Genomic DNA, 24,512 nt, shown 5'->3' with positions numbered 1-24,512 from the left:
ATGACAGATACAAGAGCGTGATTATCAGTGAAACAATTGTGAGGTGTGAGGTGTTAACATAAGTGTAACAAGTGTAAGAACTAATGGAAAGCAATATACTACTTAGTTGGCCTTATTAAGCTAATTAGAGTGGAAAATAAGACAACAATCAGCACTGAAAAATTGAGAATGAAAGCATCTTTGTCAGAATTTAAATTTGGCTCTAAGAAATGGCAACATTGTAATACTTCCACCACAATTTTGGGATGAAAACACACTAACCATATTCAACATCACACAGGACCTTAAATTGAAATAAGACAGACATTCATTCTAGATCCAGTACTTTAACAATTACTTGATTAATCAATAAACCAACAGAACATTGCCAACAATTTTAAGTAATTGAGTAGTTGTTTGTCATACATCAGGAAATAATTCCAAATGTTTGCTTAGATGTTAGCTGCTTTTCTGTTTTATTATTGTAAACTGATCATGTATTTTCTGATCTGATCAAAAAGATTGATAATTAAAATAATTGTTAGATGCAGCTCTGATTCAGATGTTTTAATACATTTCCATGTTTTATAGACACTAGCGGTGGGAATCACCAGAGGCCTCACGATACGATATCACCATACTTGTCACGATACAATATTGGGATTTTAAACATAATGTGATATTCTGCGATATACTGCAATTTAGCTTTTTTCCGACTTCAAATTATGTCTCAAAAACTTTGTTAACATCTGTTATATCTAAAAAGATAAATTTATCCTACTGACCACCAGAAACAAAACCTCAACTGCACCATCTAGTGGACTGAAAAGGCAATTTATATAATAAAAGATAAATACTTGGCGTCCGTGTAACGATACAGTATTGCCACGCAGAATATCGTGATCGTGACTACGCTGTATCAATTTTTTCCCCCACCCCTAATAGACACCCTGGTTGTATACGCATAGAGGTTTTGTGGGTATCAACAAACAGTAAACAAACAGTAGTTTTTGTAAACTTTATTGTGAAAAATCAAACAGACTGCTAAGATCAATATATATATTGGTACAATGTTAATGGCCAGTAGTTTTGTTCAGCTGCAATTGTGATTCTTGAACAATGTTGTTGGAAGTCTGCAGTTCATGAAGCCCATGGGACAAAGACAGGTGACCAAAAAAAAAAAAAAAAAATTAAACCTGCCATCTCTGAAGTCCTCCTGATCATTGCCTTGTGGTGTGTATAAAAAAAATAAAAATAAAGACTTCTTACTCCAAAAGTGAAATAAAAAAACTAAAAAATTTGGTCTGCTTCCCATCACTGGCTGCCTCGCAAATTCATTTCAGCCAGACGGCAGAAGCAATGAGCTGTTTAAAAACTCCAACAACAAAAAATCTACAAAAACAAGTTAACCTCGCTCCTATCGAAGAAAAATAATAACGTCATCAAAATCGGAAAGTTAGCCCAGTACTCACATTTTGTCAGTCGCTAATATGGTAGCTGAACCTTTGCTCCAAAGGCACGTCAGCTTTTACCTCCCTTACTCTCACATCTTACATATACAATGAAAACAACAGAACAAACACACTGACCTTAAATACAGAGTTAATCCAAAAAAAATTGGAAAACAACTAGACAAGTTTGAGCGTACTGTGTAACAGCGATAAAGGACTTCCTTCATCGAAGCGCTGACTACCCCCTCCCCGTCTATTCCCTCCCCAAATCAAATGTTCTCTTTCTCCAAACCCAGACCTTTCCACCCCCAAAGAACCTACACTTTATCTTTGTACTCTGCACTCTGCAGCCTGTACTTGTGTATGTAAGTATGTACTGTATACTGTGTTTGTGTACGTAGTGGAGTGGTCGTCAGAGGCTGTTTTCGGACAGCATTACGTTAGAAGAACTAAGGGCGTGCTAGTTTAGGTTCGTGGGCCTTCAGTGTTCCAACAGCGTCCTTCACTGCGTGATAGATGATGTTCTTCACCTGAGAAAAAAATGACAGGAAAAGTTTGTTAAAACAAAAACAGCGCCTTAAGCTACACATGATCCACGGTAAAACCTCTCTGTGCTGGCCGTTCCGTTGTTTTCCTATGGGGAATTGCCGCCGAGCACTGCACTCAAAAGTTCAAATTATTTCAACTTTGACCTCGTTGCCGCTGACCTTCCAAGGCACAACCAATTCCAATACGTATACCTGCGCTTTTGCCTGCCCTACCGCCCTGCCTACCGCGGCTTCACACTGACCAGGGCTTTTTACAACACTTAACTTACATATTAACATGTTTTTCTACAAAAAGAAATTAACAGAAAAAGCAAAACCTCTCAAATGTTATATGTTGTCTAACATGAGCAGCTGTAGAAGAGCTTTGTCAATAACAAAGACGAAGAACAGCAGAATTATAAATTAAATCACAAAATATTCAAAGAATACAGTAAGTAGAAGAACATAAGTATACAACACGAAGTAATATTACTGGAAAGCCATATGGTAGCAACCAGTTTACCGAAAATATTGCTGCATTATACTGGAGAAAGTTTTCTTGTCAGTTATCCAATAAGCTAAATGTTTTGTCATGTATGTCTATTTTCACTTTCCTTTAAGGATGCATGCCAAGTTTGGAAACATCCATGATTCTTAAAGGGAAGTGTGGGAAGAGTGTTTAGATGAATAGTGTTCGGCTATTCTCCGTGGCACCAGTGCATGGAGGAACGGAGATACGTCAGATGACACGAAAAGTGGCGGATCTCGACAGATCTCCGCTGTTCTGCTCCGTGGGGAGCTCTGTGCACTACCGCCACATCTTTCTCTAGTTAGTTGAATGCATTACAATGTGACATTGAAACTACATGAGAGAAATGTACACCCACCTGTAGCTTGTCTTCGTGGTTTGTATGTGTAGTGGACAGGTGTCTGAACTCCTGGGTCAGTCTGAAACAGTGTTTTACATGCTCAGGAGACACAAAGTCCTCTGCCACCTTGATACAGCTGTACAGGTTGTGCACCTGAGAAGGAAAGAGCGGAGAAAGAACAAACATGTTAATGAAACAAGATAAATATGGATCTTGAATCATCTACATAAATGGATATCTATATAGCAAGCATCCTTAATATAACACAAGTCTGACCTGGTGTGGCGCTCCAGCAGGGATAAATACAGCATCTCCTAAGAACTGTACAATGGCCCAACCCTGAACGCCATATTCTTCATAGAGCCTGCGGCGGAGCACCTGGTCCAGGTACCAGCTCTGGTCGTGAATGGGGTCGTGGTCTGGAGGGTTCTCTTGACCCTGCTCCTCTCCCACCTGACACAGATAAACCATGGCATATTGATTTTTATTATAATAAACAAGGATGTAGTGGGTAAACTTATCAGGGTTCAGATTAACATAAATTCATAGAATGTACGTAGTCTTAAAGTAATGCAGATCAGCCAACATAATGACTTTTCTTTTCACAATCCGATTTTTGTTTGTGCATTACAATAATTATCTGCTGACATCAGGCCATCGGTAATGCACCTTCCATACAATTCATTGCTGTTTTTGTAAAGGACCCTGGGTTTGAGGTTCAAATGTGTTACTAGTAGAGCCAATGATACTGCAGCTCAAAAGATCAGATCCTATTTTAGACAGAAATCTACTGGCTGCTGACCTTGCGGAGCAGTTCTCGGATCTTCTCGGCATCCTTGGCAGCGTAGATGTGCCAGAGAGCTCCAGGTTTCTCCTTTGCCTCGTACACCCTCCTCTTCGTCATTTCATCCACATCGCCCTCTTCAATTGTGGTCATGACTTCTGGAGGACCAAACAAACAAAAACGCACACATTCAGGGCACCAAATCATCTCTATGATGACAAGATTTTACAGTAGTTTTATTTCCTCTTTAAGTGGTCTCGTGAATCACATTTTGAGCTATGATTGTTGACGTTTCAAAATGATATGAAGATTACCATCTTTAATTTATTCCAGTTTGATGACGTATCATGTCTCAGTGACTAAGATTATCAAGCTAAATTTGCATGTCTCATCTTTATAGCATAATTCATAGCATAAACAAGTATATCAATATCCATCATACTCTCTGACAAAAATGGCACAGAGCTGTAGTTCTCAACTGCTGACTCATGACCCAGTATTGGGTTGCAGGTCCATTAAAAGTGAACTCTAAGTGTGTGGGTCATAACAGTTTCATTCTGAAGTGCACTGATTTTCCAGAGCTTCTTTTGAAATACTGTTTGCAGCTGCATCATGTGGCTGTCATAACACAAACAGCCCAAGCAGCAGCACTGTGGGTTCATGTTTTTCCCCAAAGAACTGTGGTAAAAAAGAAAATGAGTCTAAACAGAAACTATTAAAATAGCCTTTGGCAAAGCATGAAAATGCCATAACAGGACTAATGTCTAGTATGTAAAAGCATTGTAAATGACTAAACTATTAATTTTGAAAAATCTATGAAAATGGTTCAACTTTTTAATGATGTCTGGGTTGTGACTTAAGACAAATGTGGATCATGTAGCTGGACCAGTTGAGAACCACTGGGGCAAAGAAAAGGACATGTTACAGACTACACAATCACATTTACTGACATGTTTACATCCACTCCACTTCTACTGCATGAAAATATACTGATACTGTGTCCCGCTTACAGTGCTGATTTACAAGTTATTCCGATAGATGATAAGTGAAAATTAACTAACTGTGTTTACCCTTTGCCAGCTTTATTTCCAGGGTTTCTCTTCGCTACTTAACAATGTGTATGCATTTAGCTAGGCTGCCAACGAGGTGTCTTATAATAACAATGACAGTGTGTGTAGTGGCACAGTCATTATCTGGTCAGAAATTATTCCTTCACAGACAAGTTCAGTTGCCAGGTTAATGTGTTTATTTTGATGGGCGTGTAAAATCCCATGGTCCTATGAAGAAGAACAAGAAGAAAAAAAGAAGGGTCGTGTATGAGGACAGCATGCCTACGGTCATATTGTGGGGTGTGCCTGCAAGGGAATAGGAATGCCAATTCTAGATGCCCTTCATTCAAATTTTTCTCCCACTGTGTAAGGACCAGAGCACAACTCAACCAAAAGTAAAAGAGACAGAATATACTTCCAGTAATTACATGAAATCTTGTGTAAACTTCATGTCAATTTGTGGATTTTCACTTGCTTTATTGACTGAATCCCAAACAGTACACATTTTTCCACTCAACCCTGAAATCTACATAGATAAAGAAAGTCAGGATCTCCAAAGGACAACAACAGAAATTCCAATGCCATCTGTTATTAATTCAAGGTGTTAATTAAGGTTGCATTTCCATAGAAATGTACAAAACATGCCACAGTAGAAACTAACAGATAGGTCACAGTGCTCTGGCCCCTACTGCACAGATAATAAGATGAGGATGGGGGGAGGAGTGAAGAAGGTTAGTCAAGTAGAAGGGCATGCTACTTAAGTGATACAACTGAGAGTCTACAAACCTTTTTCTCCATCGATATCTGCCTCTGTGAATGAGAGATTTGAATGTAAATGAGTTTGACCCACTGAATGGTCTTATTCAGGGTCCTAACCAAACCAATCAAGCCTGAAGCAACTAAAACAGTAAAAGCATGATGTTTGGGAAACATCTTTGAAAGTATTCTTTAAGATTGTTCAGGAGGGATCAGTTGAAGATCAGATGAAAGTCAAGAGTATAATGTCCAGTGTTTGAAATGAGTTATTTCTTTTATATCCTACATGTATTTTATACAATGTCTTGGATTTGGTACAGGAGGAAATCTGATCATTTGCGTGTCATATTGTAAATTATACATAATGAAATTATTGTGTGATTTGAGGAGTAAGTTGTGCTTTTGATAAACATTTAGCAGTTCAATTAAGGGTGTACTGTACAAGTGTCTTGTAATAAACGTTTATTAAGTGTGTGTGAGAGAGCGAGAGAGAGAGAGAGAGAGAGTGAGTGAGACAGACAAAACAAGACACAGAGAGAGGACAAAGTGTGTGTTTAAGTCCACTGACCTTCCCCCAGGTCTCCCTCTACTTGAGGAATGCCAACATAGACCATGACATTGACAGCATCAGACACATCCAGATGGAGATTAGTGGTTCCCACCTTCCTGTCTTCAGATGAAGTTAAGCCTGAAAGACAGTGAAAGAGAGAAAGTGAAGACAAATATATTATGGAGGGAGGGTGAGAAAGAGATGAGATATCTGAGTTGATGGGGAATGAAAATGTTCTGTCAGACTCGGCCTATCCTTCTCACCATAGGCATTGTACATCTTAGGTCCAAGGTCAGGACGCACAAAAAAGTTGGGCAGACGGGCAGCAAGGTTTAAACGACCATCTCTCTTTGTGTACTCAGGCAAGGGGAGGTTATCCATCAGATCGTCAAACCTGGGGAAAAGTATGAGAGAACATCAAACAACAACACAAGTAAGACTCTGTGTTTTGTACCTTACAAAAAATGTATTGGTTGGCAAAAAAAAAAAAATCTGATTCATACTTTCTTTTTAATCTTACAAGGGAAATGACTAGTTGACAAAAATGTTTTTGCATTTATGGCATGTGTAGAAGAGCACCTCAAACATTTGTCAATGTAACGTGGCCAAAATATGGTGGTTATTCTACATTTTAACATATGTAGAAAAATTGAGGTATAGATCATCAAAGCACCAGGATGGCAAAGAACATGCTAACATTAACAATATAATAAAAGATACATTCATCTATTGTGGCATGTGAGAAATGTCTCAAAAATCTATTGATAAATACAACAGATTCCATATGTGCCCAGTGACTTGTAAATTATGTGATAAAAAAATGGAATCTCATTTTGGCGTGTGAGATATGAATCTTATTTGTGGATATAACTCATATATACTATAACCTCAAATAATATACATTATAATATATAATTGTAAAATACATATTTGTGAATAACCCACTCTGGGAATGAAGTGGGTAGCTTGGTTGGCAAATGCGCGAGACACAAAAGAAGCAACATATTGCTGGGTTCCTCACCGTGTGGGCATCATGTCCCTGAAGTCTTCACCTGGAGGCCAATCCTTTAATTTCAATACCATGGGCTGGCCCTCATTATCTTGCAGTCGCTCTGCATTCACAGAAAAACACATTAACGACCATTTCTGAGAGAAACGGGAGCTAAAATAACACTATCAATCAGTCAATCCAAACAAAAAAGAATAATTTAAGAAAAATAGTTTGTGCACTCACTGGTGATGACCTCAAAGCCGTCCCAGAAGTCTCGCACCTTCACATCAGAGATGATGGCACAGTTTCTACAGTTGACAAGGTCTACATCCTGGTCTCCAAACTCCCTACTGAAAGCATCAGGCCGCCACAAATCACCTTTCAGGCGTTTATGTATCCCAGACACCAACACGGGCTGGACACAAAAGAGAAGAGATTAGAAAGATGACAGAGCAACAGAAGTCAGTGTGGTGAAGTTTCAACCCCTGTTTCTTCAACAGCAATATTTCTTGTTTCAGCTCCATCACGTTTCTGCCACAGTTGCCTCAGGGGTTATATTGTAGTTCTTACTTGTCCCTGCTTCCAGCACTCTCTGAAGATCTTCCAATTGTTGCTGTTGCTGGGATCCTGTAGGCAGAGGAGTCGTCCGTCACAGAGCCAGGAGTGTGAGGTATGTGGTTCCAAAACACTAAGGCCCATTACTCCGTCTTTTCGGCTCCCCAACACACCAAGCTCGCCACTCTCAGAGGCCCCGGTCCGACGGCCTTCTGCCTTCTTGGTCTCTACAACCGAGGCGATGATGTGATCCAGGAAGTTTGGGAGGCTGCTCTTCAGCTTGTCACTCTGATAGACGAAATAGAAATGATTGATTACCCAGCTATGTACTTGTACATACAGGTAAATAACTTAAACTTGATTAACGTAAAGGCTTTTTTTTTTTTTTTTTTTTTTCTTCAGTATCCACCTTGCCATTTTGCGCTAAGTGAATGTTCTGCTTCACTTTTAATACAGCAGTAAATGGCAGAAATACATTTTATAATCAATTCAGTTATTCCTAATCTTAGTATCCTTAAAATTTCAATTAATCTTATTGAAAATGTTTTCAGTTGATTCACTATATTTTGAGCTTAGGCTACACTGATTGACACTACATGACACTTACATGCATTATTGAAAATGAAAAGGCAAAAATGAGACTAAAAATTCACAGTACTTTCCTTATCAACATTTTCGGTTGTATTTTTCTAGAGTTCAAGGAGAAATGTATTTATCTTTGTGTTGAAATACACCAAAATATTATAGGCATAATTAACCATTTTCCAAATATAAATAGGCATACACTGTGTAAAGTGTGATTTGAACGGATTCATTTTTATTACAACTTGCTATAAATGCTCTGATCTTTTACTATACATTTGAACATTTGGTAAAACTACATGGACTGATAAAATCTTTCTACGTACGCCTGCTGAGGTAAACACAGAGGGGAACGGTACCCCACTCTCTCCAGGCCCCTGGGGGAGTTTGCCCGGTCCGGAGTTGAGCAGGTCCCGGAGACTGGACCCTTCAGGTTTGGACTGGGCCATGCTGGAGCCCAGTAACAGACTGTTAAATAGCTTAGGGCTGGAGGCAGAAGGCTTTGACAGGGCACTGAGTGAGTCCAGGCCAAAGGGAGGCCGGCTGTCTCGACTCATCATGGAGCGAAGTGAACCAGATTCTGGAAGAAGATGGTGATGGAACATCAAATTTAATATTAATTTGGACTTTTTTTTATGTTCTCAGATTACACCAATTCCGAATTTCCTTATTCCTACTTACCTTTGGTGTCATCCTTGGCTTTCTGTGTGGCCAAGTCTGCCAACCAGTGCAGAGCAGAGCTGTTGCCCTCTCCTGATGAGCGTGGCTCTTTGGCAGAGGACTGAGTGAGGTTACAGGGGGAGGATGTACTGCTAGTGGAGTTACTGGTACTGCCCACACTTTCTCCTCCCCCACTGTCTGATGGTGCGGCTGTTTGTGTAGTTTCTGTTTTGATCGCTGCTGTTTCTCCCTCTGATTTTGGGGGGGTGCCAATACCAGAAGCTGCGAGGACGCCACTACTGCTTGTTGTAGACTAATGGGACAAGCACAACAACATTAGAGCCTTCAAGTTAGACACTTTTCACAATGTAGAAATGGAGAGCTAAGAAAAATATTTGTGGCAAAACAGTACCTGTGAAATCCCATTGGGGGCACTAGGGCGTACTAGAGGCTTGGTGTGTCGACTGGTACAGGGACAATTGGCCTTAATACCCCACTTGCCTCTCGCTGAGTGCACCATGTCACCTATGTTGTAAAGAGCTAAAGGAGAAGGACAATAAAATCATCATTACAACTCTTACAGTACCAATACAAGATAATACATATATAATTACTTGATGCTTGTGAGGAGGAGGATTGATAGATTCATGATTCAATCATAATGTACATGTTACCTGTCCCAGGTATAATCTGCGTAGGCATAAGGTTCTGTGGCTCATGAGGTTGGCCTTTGGCACACTTCAACCAAGAGAAAACCTCATCCTCGGGACCTTCATCTACATCTGAAGGAAAGAACATATTGACCAACGTGTGGGTTTCCAATGCACTCAACCTCCAAAGATCCAAAGTATTAACCCTGTGAACACTTGTTTCCATTATTGTAATAAAAAAAAAAATACATTAATATAAAACAAGTTAGGTTAACACAGGAACACTGCAGTGAACTGGTTAACTTAGCTCTATAAGTTTCCTAAATGACTCACCTTCCCTTGGCCTGTTCCTGCGGAACCGATAGCAGTCCAGACACACTCCAAAGCCACACTTGCGACACACCCAGTGGATGTTGAACAGCGTGGTCTCACACACGTCACACATTTCTCTGACACCTCGCACTGCACGTTTCCATGCTACTTTCTCTGAAGGACAGGTAAAAAAAAAAACAGAACAGGTTTACATACACAATAGACACTTCTGACAGGGTGAGTGTTGAGGAAAAAGTGTAGGACAAGATAACACACCAAATGTGATTCAAATTATGTCTTTATACTCACGGTGAGGCTCCACCATCATCATGGCCTCCTTCTCAGACATGACCAACTGACAGAACTGGTCTCCAACATTGGCCAGGATGTACTTGGATGTATCAAGGTCAAGGCCCTCTTGGACAGCTGGTGCAGGTAGCCACAGACCCATGGCCATGGAATCGCTCTGCTGAGGACTAAGGAAGCCTTCCACGCGCAGTATACCTTTGCGAGTGAAAGCCAATCTGGTCACGGGCAAAAAGAAAGGTTAATGCAGTAACAAATCATTGGTTGATTGATAATTGCGTCCTCTATTCTGGTTTACTCCCTATGACTTCCTCTATGACGCTCAAATACACAAAGCAAGACACTAAACAGCGCAAGCATACAAACATGTACCTTCTGAAGTGAAAGAACCGACAGGCCACATTTGGGTCGTCGTCATCATCGCTGTCTTCGTCTGTAGCACGATATTTACGGTAGCGCTCCAGACGGCACTCGCGGCACTTGTGCAAGTGAGGGGCCACGTTGATGCAGGAGCCATCCTGGAGAAAAGACTCACCAGACTGCTTTAGACGACGCACTTTGCTCTGGTCTTTTAGTACAGACTGGCCCACTGGAGGAGACAACTTAGTGTTAATTCTATTGCTTAGCTTGTCGCCACAAATGAGAAAGAGTGGACAAGACTTACCTTTGAAAGGCTTGTTACGTGGACGGCCCTTAACAGCCACTAGGACCTTCGTTTTCTGCAACATGGCCCCATCCTTGGCAGGGTGTGGTGTTCCTCCTGGGATTTGGCCTTTCTCTGGGCCCTCCTCATTCTCACTCAGGTCTGACAGGTCACTGTTGCTGCTGGAGTCAGAGTCACGTTTGGATGATTGGCCTCTTTCCTCCAGGGTAAACTTCTGAGACTGGCTCTGGTCAAAGGACACAGGGACCTCCTCCATTCCACCAGGTTCAGTGCTTCCAAACATTGGGCAGCCTGAGGTGGATGTAGGTATCTCCCCAACATCTTGCTCCTCCTTTGTCAAAGTCTCTTCACTTTGTGACCTCTGTGATGAGGTCGGTGCTGGAGAGGAAGAAGAGCTGGGCGAAGCAGTTGCTGAGAGGGCTGGGAAGGGGGAAGACAGAATCCCCTTAGGTGGCTCTGCCATAGTGAACAGGTTTGGCTTGCAGTCCGAGGCAGGACCAAGGGTCTGTGGCTCAGCCCCTGTTAGGCCAGCAAAGGAGGTGTGGGAGGTTTTGTCCCCATATGCCAGAAATGGATTAGCGGGCTCTTTGGAGGCCTGCAGAAAAAGGTTCTGGTGGCTATCTGAAATATTAAATCCAGATTGCAGCCCTAAGCCCCCCACAGAAGTACCATTATTACTGCTCTTCTTAGAAGTATTTTGAGCTCCAGAGGCTGCAGCCAGACCACCAATACTTAGACCAGAGCCTCTTCCTGCTGCAGAGCCACCCGTGCCCTGGAAGGCCGATGACGATTTGTTGAGCACACCATTTCCCGTTGAATGGGTCTCAGGCACTTTGGGCTGCTCGGGCTTTTTCAGCCCTTCAGTGGTTGTTGCAGGCTTGAAAAGGCTTAGGGGCTCTTTAGTCAGGCTCTCAGACACTGCGGTGAAGTAATTGGTGTCCTTGGACTGGGTATGACAAGCAGCTAGGCTTGGGCTGGACCCAGAATTCTGGGTCATGCACTGAAAAAACAAGTTTTGGTCTTGCTGGTATTGAGTCTCATTCTTTGCTCCGCCAAAGCCAAAGCCAAATGGCCTGGGAGTGTCCTGGGAGGTTGTTGTTGTAGTAGGAGATCCATTGGTCTGAGAAGTAACATCTCCAAATACAGAAGCAGTGGGCACGGTCTGGGGCAAACGAAAACCTGACGCCGTTTTAGAGCCCTGAGAAACAATGTGGTAGATGAAAAAGTATATTAATAACAGAAAAAAACTGTGATGACTTGCAAAGGCATCATATAATGGTATTGACAGTACTGATCATATTGATTGTCTTACCTCAGTGTGGCTTCCCCAGGTGGGGGCTTTAGGACTAAAACCCACAGAAGCAGAAAGGGCCACACTAGGGCCGCTGTCATGCGACCAGGAAATTGTGACAGGCCCCGGGGAAACAAGAGCAGCTGTTTTGGAATAAGCTGATTGGGAGGCCTCCTCTCGATCTGGCTGGGGGGATGGGGAGGCCTTGGGGGCTGGAGCTCCAGGGACCAGGCTAGGCATCTGGCCTAGTGAGGGGAAAGATGTGGGGGAGAAGGGAGAGGGGGCTGGTTTGAGGGGAGGAGGGGTGGGGGTGTGAGTAATGGCAGTGGTGGAGTCCGCTGCCCCTTGTGTGGAGAGTAAGCGACCATTTTCTTTGACGTGGGCAGGATAACGAAGAGGAGCAGCGTTCAACTGGTCCATCTGGAGTGAGGAATTGGTGTTGGGCGACGACACTCTGCCCTGAGGAAAGGTTCCTTCTGAAGAGCTTCCGTTTTTGGTTGTGCTGCTGACTCGTTCTCCTGAGTCGCCACCCCAGAGCACCATCCCTTCCACTGGAGTTTTGTTGGAATCGCCACAGTTTTGCCCATCAGCTTCCGTATCTCCTGCTCCTTTAAAACGTTTCAAGTTCAAGTCATCCTCACCTTCGGAGGCAGTCCTACGTCTGCGTCCACTGTCACCCTTCATTGTTTCACTGTCCTTCCTTCGCCGCCCATTCTTACCAAGCTAAAGAGGGGAAGAATGTTAGGAAGTAATTGTGTTAATACATTTTTTTAAATGTTTATCTTAAGCTGAAAATACTTTATGCTATGACAAAATATACAGAGCAGTACCAATTATAGAGTATAGTTTTATAGATTTATAATATGACAACCTTACCTCCTCCTCTGTCAGCATGACATGTATCACACGAGGATCTACCATCTGGTTTTCTTCTCCCTACAGCAACAAGAGGTGGTATTTAAGTGGCATCCTTTCACACCATGGCCAAAATATATTTAGGCAAAACATAAGTTTTAAAAAGATAGTTTTTTGCAATTTTCATTTCATTTTTACTCTTGGGTTTCGCCCATTACAGAGGAATTTCTTTAGCATTGTATCCTGTTTTTGTGTATGTAGCGGAGCTAATGGTATTAGGTAGTGGTTAAATAAAACAAGAAGTGAGGCAATACAGTCATTTGAATCCAACTTATCCAGTCTGAATGTGACAGGACTGATTTCCCATCTAAATTTTTCTATGTCATAAAGAGTTTCTAATGGTTTAGGTATAAAATATAATATACACAATTTGCATCCTAATTTTACTTGTAGCATAGGCATTACCTACCTTATCTAAGGTAATCTCCATTATGTGTGAGATAGGATCGTGCTGTGAGACCAGTCCTGTAGCCCAGCACTCCTCAAACTCCGGCTGGTAAACGCGAACCCTGCGTCCTTGAATAGTGTATGAACCTGAGGGCAGAAACACAGCAAAAAGTAAGAGTTAGATTCTGGCAGTCAACGAGAATCCAGGCTAGAAAATGTTAAGGCATTAAAGTCTCTCAATATAGTAAGTTCCTACTTCAGCGTTAGAAAACACAATGATTTACAGTCACGCTGTTGTTAGTTCATGCTTTCACTGCGTATCATCTTCTTAACTACATGTGATGACACATGCCAAGTTTAAGCATTTTAAATGAACACTAATTCCAAGGCTGCCAATTTGAGCAAGTCCCCCAAAATAAAACGTGTGAAAAACACGGTTAAGACATAACACCCCAGAGAACACATGGAGGCAGTAAAGGAAAACAACATAAAAACATGTGAAGGTTGAGTCTCACCCTTCCTGAAGATCTCCTGCAGTTCAAAGTCAGTACGCCAGCTGGAGATGGCAGCCTGCAGGGAGGGCTGCTCCAACAGCAAAGGGTGTCTTATGTCTTTATCAACCTGCACAAGGACACAAATCACACTGTCCTGAAATAGTGGTACAGTAATAATAGCAGAAATAACATGAAACTTCAGACTACAATATTATAAGAAAAAACAACAGCACTACAACTTAGTTATTTCTACAATTTATGTTATTTCATTGGGTTATCATTTTAAACATGTTAACAGTAATACGAAATACCCCATGTTTATTCTGCCTGCTAAACACTCAAAAAGCACAGAGGTATTCAAATCACATCTGAGAAGCTGAACCACAAAATGTGTTTTTTTGATATAAAAAAATGTTTTCTGTCAATGAACTGGTTTACAAACTAATCAGTCTAGCACTTAACACTACTAAAGGATTAACACACACTGTAAAGAAAAAAAACATACACACCTCAAACCTCTGGACAGTTTTCTTATCAGGCAGGAACTCAAAATTCTTGTTTCCAAAATACTCCACAGGAACCAATGATCCTAAACCCACTCTGTCCACCAGGCAGCGGAAGACCTGAGGAAAAAGGGAACAACATGAATCCTACACCCTGTAGAAAAATACTTGATATGATAACCACAATGAGCTTTCCTTTAGAATGTGCCATTTCTGTGTCTGTAGCTATTGAGGAGGAGAGAAAGAGGCGGGGTGGGTGGGGGGGGCCTTGACCAACTGCCACTTTGCTCGTTTGAAAGCCATGATGCCTCTTTCTCATGGGTGGCCAAATTCTCTGGGCGGGCAAAGCAGAGAAAGAGGAGGTAACCTTGATTCCAGATCGGCCCATCTGAGCTTTAATTTTCTCAAAGGCAGAGCAGGATACTCAGGGCTCGGTTTACACCTATCACCATTTCTAGCCACTGGGGGACACAATTAATCGCATGATTGTCCACAGTTAATGGCGATTAATCACCAATTAATTGCACATTTTTTAACTGTTCAAAATGTACCTTAAAAGGGATATTTGTCAAGTGTTTAATCTGATCAACAATGTGGTGTGGAGTGGACAAATAGGCTTGCTTTATGCAAATGTATGTATATTTATCGTTGGAAATTAATTAACACCACAAAACAATGAGAAATATTGTCCAGATACCCTCATAGCAGTGTTTTGGTATCTGTGTTGAAGTTAGGGATGTCACGATACCAAAAATATAGTAGTCAGTACCAATACCACCAACATTGCACGATACTCAATACCAAAGTCGATACCACGGTGTGTAAAAAAAAAAAAAAAAAAAAAAAAACAATAATATTTAAACATTATTAGGGCTGGGTACCGAACGTCGATACTTTTATGGTATCGAAAAATTCTTTATCTTTCGGTGCCAAATTTCGGTTCCAAAAGCATCTGAGCGCATAAGCGCAAGCTTATCTGTCCTCTCTGCATATTGACACAGAGCGGAGCTCCGACCGACACACACACACACACGCACGCACGCAAGCACACGGAGAGGTGCGGACGGAGTAAACTGTCTGCAGTGTTGTTGAAGTCACAGAGAGTCACCATTGGTCTCAAGTGTGGTTACAGTTTTTTAAAACTTCACGCAGGCAGCGTTTTCTGCGATATGATATTAATGCCGAGGTGATATTAATGCCGAGGTGATATTAATGGCGAGCCGAAAGCGGTCGCGGCGCTGTTGACTTTACACTTCCTGTAAGACAAGCAGCCACAACGGTGGTTTCTCTGCACTGATGACTGACTGACAGGCTGAGCTTGTAAGGCAAGGCACTTTTATTAATGTTACTCTGAGTGAGCAGTTTTACCAGATTTTTTTAATTTTGATAACTGTTTTAATTCACAATTAAGGTGGAAAATAAAAGCTTTGTGTTTAATGTATTTTTGTTGATGTTGAAATCAATTTTAAAACATATGGTATCGAAAAAAGTATCGTTAGGAATCGGTATCGAAACTGAGGTATCGAAATTGGCACCGGATCGAAAGATTCTGAACGATACCCAGCCCTAAACATTATATAAAAAAAAACAACAATAGTGGCAAATACAAATGTCATTGTCATCGATACCAATACCACTGAAATTTCATGATTCTTGATACCCATTTCGATACCACAGCTTTCTGTCACAGTGGAGGGGGCAAGGAGCGTGTGATTTAGGCTACATGTAATGTAATTTTGGAGAAAACGCCAGTCTTCCGGACCCGCAGTCTGCTGCTCCGAAGCCTGGAATTACCACACAGCCAGCACTAATAGCCAATCAACACCACTGAAGGCTGCAGTGCCAGAGACTCAAAGTGGCTCCGGTAAATTAGCGGAGCTGTTTCGAGGAAGCAGATATTACTGAAGTTGCAATATAGTCACAATCCTCTGTGCGGGCGAGACCCACGACCATCATAGTTTATAAAATGCAGCTCAGTGAGGATACAGACATTTCATACACCAGACATTTAGAACACGGACCTGCCCCAGTTGGACATGATTCAGAGGCTTCAGTCTGCAGTGTAGTTCCTACTACAACTGTACACTTACACTGGGCTTTATGCGTCCAAAAAAATTTGTGGTCTTAAAACAAATTTGCATTAATGCGATACCACATTAACTTTGACAGCCCTAAATTTGAGAAATATAGATGTTTACACTAAAAGGTCTTCATGCCAACATGCTAGTCATTTTATAGTGAGTCATATCTTTTTCTTGTGTTTCTGCTCATAATATTCACTCATTTTGCATTTAGGGGTGAAAAGTTGCCCTCTACTGGGCTCAGCAACAAAGGCTTCAGGGTCAAGAGGGTTAAAACAAATTAAGCAATTTTCTGTGAATCTTGACTGCAAAATTCAAACATTCTGGAAAATGTTAGGTGTGTGTTACTTAAAAGTAGTTAGTAATGGTTGGCAAATAGCATTGGGCCTATTTGGCAGCCATGGATGGCCTTGTCCTAATGCCTTGTCCCCATTTCAACCGGTAGCCCAGATCGTTTCAAGGCTAGACTTGTATGCATGATGCAGATGGTCCTGCTTACTCCTACTGTTCAACTGAGCACTCACCAGAGCAGGCCAGGCTGTGGCTGATGCTGGGGCTCCAGCAGTCCCAGTACCATCACTCGGATTGGCCCAAACAATGGAGTCTTCCACCAACACGGCTTTCACCCCCTCATCATACACCTGCACCCAAGAACACCTCTGCAGAACATTGTCAAACTCCACAAATACCTGCAGTAGGAAAAACAGAAAGAAACAGGACATAAACAGAAGGACTGATATATGTGATATAAGACTGCTACTTGAGCAACTGCAACTATAGCAAATTGTATTAATTAAAGTAACAAGCAAGTAACATAACACATTTTTTTAAAGACAGAATGACTGCAAGTGGATTGGCAAACTACTATATGTCAGAGCAGACAGCCACACAGGGCCTCTTCAGTGGCCAAGAGCTCATTAGAAATGTTGTCAACTAGCAAAGCAATGCCTGTGTGTACCAGCAACTCCCTCTGAAAGAGCATTTCATATCTGTGACAATACAGTCTCATGCTAATACTACTCAGTATTAAAATGAGAATACTAGAAAAGGAAAATTTCCAGTCTGTGTTGTCATCTTTTTCTTTCTAAACTTTTCATTCCGTGCGATATCAGACTTCAAAGTGGCCCCTTTACTGCTAGAGCAAGAGTTGGATAGCACACTTCATTTTGTCTAGAACTAGGAAGAAAACTATATACTGAACTTTTGCACATTCTTTAACATCTTTGCACACTCATGCACCATACAGCCTTTTTTTTCCTATTGTTCAACAGTTATATTGTACATTTGTTATTGTTTCTTTTACATTTACGGTTTATTTCCTTTAAATATGTTTATGTATGCACCAAAGCAAATTACTTACTTGGCATTTTATTTCTTTTTAAAGATTATTTTTTGGGGCATTTTTAAGCCTTTATACAGCTGAAGACATGAAAGGGGAGAGAGGGGGAATGACATGAAGCAAAGGGCCGCAGGTCAGAGTCAAAACCGGGCCGGCTGCGTTGAGGAGTAAACATCTGAGTACTTGGCATTTTCTGACTCAGATACTTTCAGATACTAAAGACTCACTGACTCACATGAACAGACCCTCTGGCAGGATCACAGGAGGAGTGCCTGTCAATCATTTGTTATCTAGCTACTTTGGTTTAAAAGAAAAAGGTTTTATTGATTAATTGGCTTAAAATGGAAGACACAGCCTTAAAAAACATTCCCGGTGATCATATTAAACATAATTAATAGTCTGTTGTGCTGACTTTTATTTATTTATTTATTATATATATTTATTTATTATTTATATATATATACACACACACATTGTATGTATGTATGTATGTATGTATGTATGTATGTATATATATTTAATTTGCTGTGGTAGGCTCTTTATTGCTGGCATCATTGGGCAAAAATTCCATAATTTTTCAGCATCTTGTAATTCAAGTAGTCTAAGAGAAAAACTACTTCCCCACCTACTCATGGAGAGCTGCAGGGACGGGTCTTAGTCTACTTCAAATTTTGCCGTTTATTTGCATTCTACCCACTGTAGCTTTAAAAGGTAAAGTCTGCGATTTTTCTAATGCAATACACATTTTGTCAAATTCAGCCAATATCGCCTCACGGTCCACTAGCTCTCCGTTTTGTGAGTGCCCTGAAAACATATCAGGTGTTTATACACAGACCTGGCTCTGTAAATGGGAAATAAACAAAGTGCATCGGACCGAGCCACACAACACTATTCCAGTCGTGCTTGTGCACAGGAGGGGAAAGGCCACGGATGTGTAAGAGAAAGGCAGTGGGAGTGAGAGGGATGGTATGTATGTATGTATATATATATATATATATATATATATATATATATATATATATATATATATATATATATATATATATATATATATATATATATATATATATATATATATATATATATATATATATATATATATATATATATATATATATATATATGTGTATATATATATATATATATATATATATATATATATATATATATATATATATATATATATATATATATATATATATATATATATATATATATATATATATATATATATGGCAAGTAATACTGTAGCATCTGAAACTGCCACAGATCTAATGAGACAATAAAATAGATCCAGAACATAACCCTGTTTCTTAATGCAAGATATTTTAATTATGCATCTTCTTTTCGGTGTCAAAATAACAAAATAAAACTGATACGCATTGAATCACAATGGACAATTCAACTGAACAATGACAACCATTAGCCAAGGTTTCAAAATCTAAACTACTTCACAAAGTAAACTTGACAACAGCTGGGCTTCCTCTTCTCGTGAACTGTGTGCGAGATTTGTAGGTGACTTTTATCACACCGTGACGCCTCCTATTTGTCACATTTATAAAGTTGATAGCGGAGGGTTATTATTTTGTTGGCTTGAGTGAAGTAAAACACAACAGATACAGCTAAGGTTTTGACTACAAACATTTAATTCAACAGAGCAAGCTGTGAGAAACAGACTGGACTGTTATCAGTCTGCCAGCCTCCCCCAGTCACTGTTTCTAGTCAAATCAGATTTGTTTGAACTCAGGGTGGGAATGTTATTGATTAACACCATCTATGCAACTGACCAGCCAACCTGCTTAGGGTTGAACGGAAAAAGGAGTGAGCGACAGAGAAAAATTAAATTGAAGCTGAAACTTACGTTTAGTTGGTACTATTTCATTGAGGTTAAATGCTGTAGCAGACAAGTGCCAGGGGGGGAAAGCTCTAGAGGCACTAGCAGATTCACACATAATAGACTTTACAAGAGGATTCTCTCAAGACTCGTTTGTGAAGTACTTTTTATACGGTTGGATCACTCAAATGACAAAACAAATAATTCCACATTCTTCCACATTAATTAATGGTGTAGTGATATTTTCTTCCACAATATAACACGGCACAAAGTGCAATGATATGCGAACCAGAAAAATGTGCCACAACTAACTCTCAAACAGCGAAAGCGAGTGGTGCAGAGAAGGAACAGGAGCATAAATGGATTTGTTTGGAAAATTGTATCTATGTGTCATGTTCTCTTTTGATCCAAGGTGATGCTCCATTACCTTTTTTGTCTTGCTTGGAGCATTTTTCATGTGCTTCGGAAACAACCAGCAAAAATATAGCTCTCCAACTGACATGACCATACATTAATGAGGAGGAATAATACAATTTGAGATTACGGCTAATGTTCTTTTAATCCAACCTTTTATTTTTATTTTTTTGAGTGGACACATCTTTGCAAAAATTCTCTTCATTTACATACACAGCCGTAAAAGACAACTTCTTGTTTTCATTTACTAACAATAAATACCAGGCATTATTATTATGAACTGCCTAGGGTTGGGTACCGAAACTCGGTTCCACTATGGAACCGGTTCCTACGCAAACGGTAGTATTCGGACCAGATTAGAACGCAAATTTCGGTTCCGACTGAAATATTTTCTGTCGCTCCGGACAGCGGCAGACTCTTTTTTTCCTTTCTCCCTTTTCTGCCGAGTGGCACACATGCCCACTCGCGGTTTGAAGCGCGTGTCCACGCTATTCTCCGACACGCACTCTACAATCCCTGCTGATAGACAGCTTTTTGTACACGCTCCGAAACGGACGTAAAAATATCACACTTTCTCTGTAGTCTACCGTTAGCTAGCTACCGTAAATGGTCCTGCTCACCAAAACGGACGTGAAAGAATATTAACCATTCACTGCACGTGATCGCTAGTAAACATATTACACTTGCTCTGCTAGTCTATCATTCAGGACAAGACCCTGTTGCCTGGTGGTGGGGGAGGCGGGACAGCCTCCCCAAATTGTCTGCCCTTTCAAACTCATACCTGTGTGTACAGGCCTCTTGGACACCATCTGAGAGAGTTTTCTCCTGTGCAGGACATGCCATTAGTCAGGAAAGGTGTACAGGGTTCATACGCATTTTAACCAGTACTTTTCGGCAAATTTCCATGACTATGTGTTCCTGAAAATGTCAGTCGACATTATACAATAACAATACAAATCTGTGTTAAAGTTTACCCTCAGAGGTTTAACTATAAAATTAATGACAATGTATGTGGTTCATAGTGGGATTCATAATATCGTTCCCCGAATAGAATGTTGAGATTAAGACGACATGAAAATACATTTATTAATGAAATATTATTATGCTGTGTTAAAATAAAATTCCATGACCTTTCCAAAACTTTTTGGGTCTTTTTATGTTTCCAAAACCTTTCCAGGCCTGGAATTTGCATTTTTCAAATTCCATAACTTTTCCAGTTTTTTCAAAACATATGAACCCTGGGTGTAGTATCTTGCCAGAGAAGGCAAATATGGTCATTTTTCTGCAAAAGAACTGCTGAAGTTCAAAGCTGGTTGGCATACCAACTCAACAATATTTATTTTGTTGTTACTTGTTAATAGTGTAACTGTTATTTGTTAAATTATTGTAGTTATGCGTTAGGTGACTTAGGTTTACTTATATATTTAAGTACTTTAAAACATTAATATATTGTAAAATAAAAACTTAAAGAGCCTCTCTTTAATGTCATTTTTCAGTTTTTTAAGAATTGGTTTAGAAATCTGAATCGTTTTGAAAGTACCAGTTCGGCATCGGAATCGTAAAAATCCAAACGGTACCCAACCCTATGACTGCCGAAGGTCTACACAGCAGAAAATGTTGAGGCTTTGTTTTGGTTTTATTCTCTTGTATTATATTAAAAAAAAAAAAAAAAAGCCCCTGTCTTTAGTCAGAAATTCAGAGCCAGAGGGTTGCTTCTAGTCTGACTAAATTCAGATATAAGGGGATTATTACATGAAATTATAATGCAGGCTTCTTTCATTCTTCAATTTAGTTTTAGTTTCATTTGGATCTGCTGGTTAAATTTTAATTATTTTTTTGTTACTGACATCTGTGAGAAAAACTCAAAAAATACTAGGGGTAAAACTTAAGTCCTCAGAAGACAACTGAACATTATTATATTGGTATATCTAGATTATCACCAAGCTGTACTCAAAATACTAATAATGTAAAACCTTTAAAACCTTTCTGCCAGCAATGTGCACTGCCACCTTTTTCACAGAGACCACTCAATCGAGCCTGTGAACAAAACATCTTTAAAAATTTTAGGACATTGTATTTTCTTTTTGTATTTTTTTTCTACACATCCCAGTTGTCATGCTGGTTATTCCTCAAGCTCATGTAACATTGAAAAACTAGCAACTGCCCTTAGTGGTTGACATCAATTCACATGTCAGTAGGTTGGTGGGAATCTGAGAAGTAAACCGAGCCATGACACCTGTATTTTTTTCTTCACACAAAAACTGAAACGACACCTGGTGACCCATGACATACTCTGTACAGAAAGGTGATAAAATGTATTTAAACTCATTGAACAGGTACATAATCCTACCTGTACTTGTTTCATTTTGTTTGTTATAGTGAAAAGGTTTTGTGAGTAGGAGACTAGCAAACCAGTTTCCGACAACCTCCCCTTTATCCCTGTAAATCAAAGATCTTGGCTAAATGTGATTGCATTGACTATGTTGTCAAGGCAGGGCAGAAGAATACTACTTAATTTCTCCAGTAAATATCCATTTTGGTGAATGCACACATCAAAAAAAGAGACAGACTTGTTTTTTAATAGATAAAAGTGCACCTTCTTATTCTACAAAGAGAGAATCTAAGATTGTTTTGAGTCAACTCATTTCTAAACAAAAAAAAAAAAAAAAGGACATCCTGCAAAAAAAAACCAAAGGACCCTCATTGATTATTGTCCTTAAAACATATCTATTTTATTTAATAATCATGCAATAGCCAAATGGGATCAATTTTATCACTCTTCTCGAGATTCTCCAAATAGGTGCTTTTTAACCAAATAACCCTATGTTCTAAGAAATCCCTGTATTGTGTATATTTAAGACCTTAAAATCTTTAAACGTTCTGTAAAACATTAAGTGTTAATGTCAATTTAAATAAATACTATTTAACTTGATAATTGCTTACCAATGAAAAACCTGATTTTAGGTATGAAATGTATACTTGTAACGTTATGTAGGTCACCCACCACCTCCCCACATTTTTACAAATCTCAAATGTCTATGCAGTTTCGCAGCCCGGGGAAGCAGCTTGAGAAGATTAATTTCATTCATACAAGAGTTTTTTTTAGATAATAAACTTGCGCTTTAGTCTGAAAATGTAACAATCTGGAACCCACAGTTAAGTCGAAAGAATTCCTGGTTCACCCTCGTTTGAACTTGTGAGGCCTTTAACTAGACTAACGTTAGCTGACGATGGGAACTGACGAGCTAGCTAAAGCTGTTATTTGCTGTTGCTTGCAAGCGGTTTGTCACCACATCGTGATCGTTTGGTTATTTCTGCCGCATCTGTGCTTTGCAACTGATTGATAGGGAGTTAAGCTCAATATTAGTGGAGCTTAATGTCATTCGTTAACAAGATAAAAAGCGAACAAAGCAAAGGCCAGAAAATCCCCGGCCTCGAGTTTAGCTTCGCCTCAATGTCTGAGACGTGTAGCTTGCTAATATATGCATGAGCTTACGTTAACTGCCAAAAAATGCACCAACATTGACGGTTAAAAATGAGTTCAATGCGGTTGAACACATATTTAATAGCTAGTATACATTTTATATAGACATTGGTAGGTATTTAGCTACACAGTACGGCATCACTTGTATGTAAACACTGACCGTCAGTCCTGCTGCAGCAGCAGTGGTTGTTGTTGTCGCCTCTCCTCCGCTAACCTCCGAAGCAGCCAGGCCGATGACGCTCACTGCCCGCACTGTTCCCCGGAGCCAGTCCCGGGCCCAGGCAGCCTGCTCCGGCTCGGATCCATTCGCCGACCTGCCGTCGTCGAGGAGCAAAAGCAGGCGCTTCCCTATCAATTCAAGAGAGTCCCCCATGGTTTGCTCGCGAGCTAGCCTTCAGTGAGCCACCATGAACAGTGTAACTTCTCCGCTTAGGATGGAAACTCAGGAATGCTAGAAGACAAGCAGAAAATAGCTGCGGCGACTTTGTATTTAACGTTGGTGCAAAGGAGAGCCCGTTAGAACCGTTGCAAACGAGGGCACGCAGCGGCGGACCAAGTCACGCCAGGAATTCACACAGTCGAGATGTTATTGTCCTCGGTGCTAGCGCAACTATCCTGCTCTGTCCGCCATTGAGCCCTGCAACAATCAAACGCACTCCTCGTAGACAGGCAGCACTGCGGAGACAGAGAGCAAGTGTGTGGAAACAGCGACCTCTAGTGACAGGCCTGTGAATCACGATAGTGATTACGTTGTGCACTGTAGGATGCTTTTAGTTTTTCAGGATGTTCCGCAGTGTTACAGCGGAGGTGGACCACCACGCCTGAAATAAAAAGTTAAATCAATGTAATGAAATAAAGAAATAAAAAATACATTGGAGTCAAGCCAGTAGCCTACCCATTGGAATCTGAATATGATTACTTATTATTTTACGTATACCCAAACATTGAGAAAATGAATTTATGGAATTGGATGTTAACATTTGAATTTGTCTTTTCCCTACTGCAATTAGTTAGCCTACTTATCGCCAACATGTACGCTACGCTAATACCGGTATATCTACAAAAAGCAAATATCTGATGATATA

General features: G+C 40.3%; 1 protein-coding gene across 2 annotated transcripts; it reads right to left on the bottom strand.

Moving 5' to 3' along the window:
- Window positions 1-983: 983 nt before the first annotated feature.
- On the bottom strand, window positions 984-24,150 carry kdm3b (lysine (K)-specific demethylase 3B). Of its 2 annotated transcripts, XM_028589213.1 has the most exons (25): window positions 23,588-24,150; window positions 16,881-17,045; window positions 14,282-14,395; window positions 13,794-13,899; window positions 13,301-13,425; window positions 12,853-12,912; window positions 11,998-12,699; window positions 10,686-11,883; window positions 10,394-10,610; window positions 10,025-10,239; window positions 9,737-9,889; window positions 9,428-9,535; window positions 9,166-9,293; window positions 8,775-9,066; window positions 8,420-8,673; window positions 7,527-7,799; window positions 7,200-7,371; window positions 6,987-7,077; window positions 6,229-6,359; window positions 5,984-6,103; window positions 5,446-5,469; window positions 3,629-3,768; window positions 3,103-3,279; window positions 2,845-2,979; window positions 984-1,960 (listed from the first exon to the last, which is right to left on the bottom strand). In XM_028589213.1, the coding sequence occupies exons 1-25, from the start codon at window positions 23,798-23,800 to the stop codon at window positions 1,880-1,882; spliced, it is 5,394 nt and encodes a 1,797-aa protein (XP_028445014.1). In that variant the 5' UTR covers window positions 23,801-24,150; the 3' UTR covers window positions 984-1,879. The 2 variants fall into 2 exon arrangements, with proteins under 2 accessions (XP_028445014.1, XP_028445015.1); XM_028589214.1 differs by lacking the exon at window positions 5,446-5,469.
- Window positions 24,151-24,512: the final 362 nt, after the last annotated feature.

Source organism: Perca flavescens, chromosome 10, assembly GCF_004354835.1.
Source record: "Perca flavescens isolate YP-PL-M2 chromosome 10, PFLA_1.0, whole genome shotgun sequence".
In the NCBI taxonomy this organism is placed as follows: Eukaryota; Metazoa; Chordata; class Actinopteri; order Perciformes; family Percidae; genus Perca; species Perca flavescens.
This window is presented reverse-complemented; position numbering and strand designations above follow the sequence as displayed.